Source organism: Cariama cristata, unplaced genomic scaffold, assembly GCF_000690535.1.
Source record: "Cariama cristata isolate BGI_N322 unplaced genomic scaffold, ASM69053v1 scaffold27828, whole genome shotgun sequence".
In the NCBI taxonomy this organism is placed as follows: domain Eukaryota; kingdom Metazoa; phylum Chordata; class Aves; order Cariamiformes; family Cariamidae; genus Cariama; species Cariama cristata.
In genome coordinates this window covers 19,153-24,419 of record NW_009632103.1, presented here as the reverse complement: position 1 = coordinate 24,419, position 5,267 = coordinate 19,153, and the positions used below count along the sequence as shown (strand labels likewise).

Genomic DNA, 5,267 nt, shown 5'->3' with positions numbered 1-5,267 from the left:
CGGCACGGCGGGCGGGAGGGGAGCGCCACCATTTCCCTTCCCCCTCTCGCTTCACTCCGCTCTCACCTGCCGAAACACGCCGAGCTATCCCTGGGGGAAGGCTCGGGGGAGAGGCCCCGCAGAAGGGGAAGGCTTGAGAGGGAGGACTGGCTCCCTACTGGGCGTCCCCGGGCCTCTCCTCGGCCCTCGGGGTGTCACTGCTGCTCTCTTTCCCCCATTGAGGCTCAGCCCTGGCCGCGATCGCCGTTTCCAGGCCTTTACAGCCGGTTGAGTATGTTGTGTGTCGTTCAGGAGCAGATCTGTTGACTTAATCTGTGCTAAATCCCACGTTTTGAGGGGCAAAAGAGTAATTGTCGTTTCCCCTGCCGCACAGTGGGATCAGTGTGAGAAGGCGAGACGTGTCATTCCATAACTGCAGCTTGGATAATCATACGTGGCCTTTTTCTTTCTCTTTCCTGCAGGGGATCACTGTTTTCCTCAACGGTAGCAGAGAGAAACAACTTATAATGCCGACGGTGGTGGTGATGGACGTGTCGCTCTCCATGACACGGCCGGTGTCGGTGGAGGGCTCCGAGGAGTACCAGCGGAAACACCTGGCTGTCCACGGCCTGACCATGCTGTTCGAGCACATGGCGACCAACTACAAGCTGGAGTTCACAGCCTTGGTGGTGTTTTCGTCGCTCTGGGAGCTGATGGTGCCCTTTACGAGAGATTACAACACACTCCAGGTAGGGTGTGTGAAACACAAAAATGGTAACCTGTCAGCATTAAAAACAAACAAACAAAACCCCACACATGTTTCCAAATCATTGTGAAATCGTGTGATTTCATATCAGCCTGTGCATAACACCTTGAATTGAGTGTTTTATCCTTACTTTAAGGATAGGTGAAATGAATGCATTTGAAATGTTTTGCTGCTTCACGAATCGCAGGTGACATCTGGAGTGTGGTTATTTAACTTAAAAGTGGGGATGGAGGAAAGGGCTGCCTGATGAAGCTCTTAAAGATGCCAGTGGTTCTGTGATGTTCATGGTTTTGTTTGTAGTTGTTGATTTGCCCTTGATAAATGATGCAGCAGACAGGACCATTTAGCAAGGTCATGAGTCAAGTGATTTGGTAGAGAGAAGGTGCTTTTAAGAGTACGTCCAGTTGAAGCAAGGCACAGTGAGAACAGAGTGATTTTAGGCCTCGCAGATGTGATGGAAAGTGGGGAGAAAATGGAAAGGAGAAAGTCTAAGAAGGAAATTTCATTCAAATGCAGTAAGGCACTGAAAGTCTCTGAAGCCAGTAAAAATTCTACAAATATATCTGGTTGTCATATGTAATATCAAGAAGAAACAATGTCATTGTCACAGGGCACCATGTTTTAGGTTCGTTGGTTGTGGGACAGGCAGATTTTAAAAGATATTCTCTGTTATGTTTGCATTTTAGCAGATGAATGCCAGTGCATTCTTTTTGCTTTATTTTCCCCTCCCTAAGAGTTCATTTGAGGAATTTCTGAGAGCTCAGAATCCAGCCAAGCTCCTCTAGCATGTTAGTTTTGCAGCTACACCCTTCTTAAGATGCTGTGTTAAGTGTGACCTTTTTCACTTTAAAGAGAAAAGCTGGTTTATGATTATAGAAACAGGATGTGGATATGAGTTTTGGATTCTGTTGCACTCTCTGCCGAAGAGTTTTTGTGAGACAAGCTCCATGTGACCTACTTTCTGAATCTCTAAGAAGTTAAAGTTTCTCTTGACATCTGGGAAGATTTTCTAAACTAAATGTTTCGTGTTAGACAGTGCTTCAGATTTTGACTTTACTGTTTGTTTGAAACATGCAAAGGACTTTTTTTCTCCCAAAGAGCTGTGTTTATAATATTATAGTTCCTTCAAAGTCAGCGGTCATTGTTGTCTCATGATGTCATTCATTATTTCTTATATCTTTCTTTTTTTTTTTTAACTTTGTAGGTCATATCTAAGAACATAGCACTTTGCATTGTGTTACAATGCAAAGCAAACACACTGACTTACCACAGAACCGTGAATAACTTTTCTGTGCTTCCTCATAGTGATATTTCACCCAGCAATGACAATGATGTTTGTCTTTACAGGAAGCTCTAAGTAACATGGATGATTATGACAAAACCTGTTTAGAGTCAGCGTTGCTGGGGGTTTGCAATATTGTTTGGGGTGCAGCAATTCCTTGCCAGGTACGACTGATTTCGCTGTTCTTAGGATCTAGGGTATACTTAGTACTCCTTGTAAGTTGCAGGTGGAAATGTAAATGTAATTTGTAAACTTTGAATACTCTGAGGCACGCTGGTGCTACAGGAAGACAAAGAAATAGTATTTTGGATGTATCTGGAATATGAACAGAAGGTGGTCTTTATTAAAATATTCAGCAGCAAAAAACTAGACTGCTTCCTGTCCTATGTGTTATTGTAGTGGAGTGGGTTATAAAATCTCACGCAAGAGTACCATTTTGCAGGCTTGGCATTTGATCTGGATGCAATCTTCTGTCCCAGGAGCTTCACTCAGTTTGGAAAGGGTATAGTCACACATAGAGTAACCTTTCTTCTCCAGTACCCGATGGTTTCCAGGGCTTGTAACAGTTCCAGGTCTCAAGCAACAGCATGGGACTACACCGAGTGTGTTTTGATCTGTCTTCTTTCCCGAATGAGTCATTTGGCATTCGTCTGCTCACACACTCCATTCAGCCCTTGCAGCATTCAGCCTTCTGAATTTGCTGCCTCTTATGGCAAAGTCTGCTTTTAGCCCTCAGTTTTCTGAGACGCTTAAGAGCCTGTTGGTCTTTGGGTTAGGATTTAAGTTCAGTAATTTTGCAGCTTAGTGAGCTAGGAAGATGTCTCAGGCGATATTCCTTAAGGAGAAAAAGGATAGAGGTTAGGCAATGCTTCATAATTTAACAAGGATAAAAGGCACCTTGGAAAATCAGACATTCAAAGCAAAGAACTAGAAAGGTGTAAAAACCAAGCACAGATTAGACCTCAACAGTTTGGTCTCTCATTTGTGTCCTGGCTGATTTTACTGGAACTTCAGGTGATGGGGTGATGAAAGGCAGCGGGGAATGTACTTTTAAGACTTTTAAGAAAAGACTGGATGTGGCACTTAGTGCCATGATCTAGTTGACGTGGTGATGTTAGGAAAAAGGTTGGACTCTGATCCCAGAGGTCTCTTCCGACCTAATTGATTCTGTGGTTCTGTGCTGTGCAGAATCTTGTAATAATGAAAAACATCACTGGCGAGCAACGGTTCAGATGGTAACTGAAGAGACTGCAAAAGAGAGAGGTTGAGGATGAAGAGAGAATACAAATCTGGATGTAGCAGATATACATTGACTTTCGATTGGATTTGATTTTCCTTACCTCTCAGCCAAAAATAATGCCTGTTGCTGCTGTGCAGTGTCAAAAGAGCTATTTTACTACTCTGGAAATGACTGGGTCTCGGCTGAGTGTAAATTGTTCCATTATTCAGTGTAACCTATTTGTGCAGGTTTCCACAAGGAATGACTGCATGTGCAACTGAGTGGAAAAATGCGTATTTTTGCTTTAATAGTTCTGGTGCAAAATGTGTGCATACTGCAGCTGTATTTGTTTGCAAAGAATTAGGGTAATTAATACTAACTTTTGTATGGCTTCTGTGGCTTTTCCTGGAAGTTGAGTGGCCCTCCGGATTCTGCAGAGGAAATGGGCTTTATTTTCCATCTGAAAATAAACCTGAAGTTCTTGAGTCCATCAGCAGCAGGCTGCTTTTTTGACTGTATTGTCACTGTGCTTCTAGTGTACACTTAAAAATGGCCATGTTTATGCACAGCATGGTGTGTTTCTGGCTATGAAATTTAAATTTTAGTGCAATTGTCTAATTACAACAAAATGTATTTACCATGCACATAGTTTAAATTGCAAGGGTTAAATCTTCAATTTCTCATTTATGTACCTGTTTCTGGAATTGTTGCTCGCAATTCTTTCCCCAGCTCACTGGAGGAAATCCTCGTGTGAGCAGGGATTTTCAGTATAGAAGTCCATGCTGCTAGGAAGGCTACCAAAATGTGTTGGCATGTAGTTGCCCTCTGCAGATAGAAACGTGTCTTGTCTTGGAAATGCTAATCTATCCTCTTTCACTCAAGGTCGTTCTTGTCACTGATGGCTGCTTGGGGATCGGCAGAGGCTCCCTACGGCACTCACTAGCTACTCACAACCAGCGAAGTGAAAGCAACCGGTTTCCACTGCCTTTCCCGTTCCCATCCAAGTTGTATGTCATGTGCATGGCAAATCTTGAAGAGGTGATGTCTTTAACACATACCTTCTTCTTTGTTGCTTTGGATAATTATTGGTCTTCTCTGAACTAATGATCAGGTCAGCACAAAACATACTTTGATGTTCTTGTGCTCAGTTTTGAAGTTTAGTTGACATTCTGGTGCTTAGTGTTCATTATTTGGTGAAATGTAACTGTAGTATGTTTTTTTTAAGTTTATTATTGCACTGTTATTATCCACTACTATTGCATTACTATCATAATCTTTGTAAATCATGTCAGTTTCTCCCTGGGGGATATTATGCAATTTTTATTTCTCTGTTTATATTGTTACCTTTACTGCATTAATTACATTGAATGCTTTTAGGGGCTTTTCTTAATCTACAGTTAAGTTCTTGAATGAATGACTTTTATTGCAAAGATGCTCAAGGCTTAAAACAACAATAGCTTTATGTAGAAATGTGAATGAGCAAAACTCTAAAGTCTCCAAGCCAGTGTTCAAACCAACTTCCCTTAGTTTTGAAGGAAAGGTGACTGTTTTCTTTCCCTTCAGGTACCTTTGAAAATCTCAATACCAGCTTTAAAAAACTTCACAGTAGTTAGAATTCTGTTGAATAAAAAATGTTTAAAAAGAAGCCTATATAGACTAAAGTTCCTTAGATTAGGTTTTATTAATAGCATTGCTTTTGACTTGTCACCTATATTCTTCTGTCCATCACAGAAGGATTTTCTACTTAGGCATGCAATAGATATTTCAGCTTCAAGGTCTCTAGCAAGGATGGTCCTCTGGATTAAGCTGATGGATTGAAGCATTGTTTACATATCAGAATAACTGGGAAAATGTTTAAAATAAATCTTCTATTGCTGATAAGTTTAGGTGCTTTCACAAGCGTTCTCTAAGAACTTCTCAAAAATAATTATATCTACATTCCCTTCTAAAAATTGTATTATCCTGAAGGAGCTGGAAACTTAGCATTACCAATAAAATGTTGTACTAGTTGAGGCATTCCT

At 41.4% G+C, this 5,267-nt stretch overlaps 1 protein-coding gene across 2 annotated transcripts in view; it reads left to right on the top strand.

Moving 5' to 3' along the window:
* Window positions 1-466: 466 nt before the first annotated feature.
* The window catches only part of VWA9 (von Willebrand factor A domain containing 9), a 12,470-nt gene continuing 7,669 nt past the window's right edge, over window positions 467-5,267 (top strand). Inside the window, exons 1-3 of one of the 2 annotated variants that reach the window (XM_009706229.1) lie at window positions 467-728; window positions 2,093-2,191; window positions 4,129-4,284. In XM_009706229.1, coding sequence (XP_009704531.1) covers window positions 507-728; window positions 2,093-2,191; window positions 4,129-4,284 — 477 coding nt within the window. In that variant the 5' untranslated portion in view covers window positions 467-506. The remainder of the gene's footprint in view (window positions 729-2,092; window positions 2,192-4,128; window positions 4,285-5,267) is intronic. The other variant, XM_009706230.1, reaches the window with a different exon arrangement.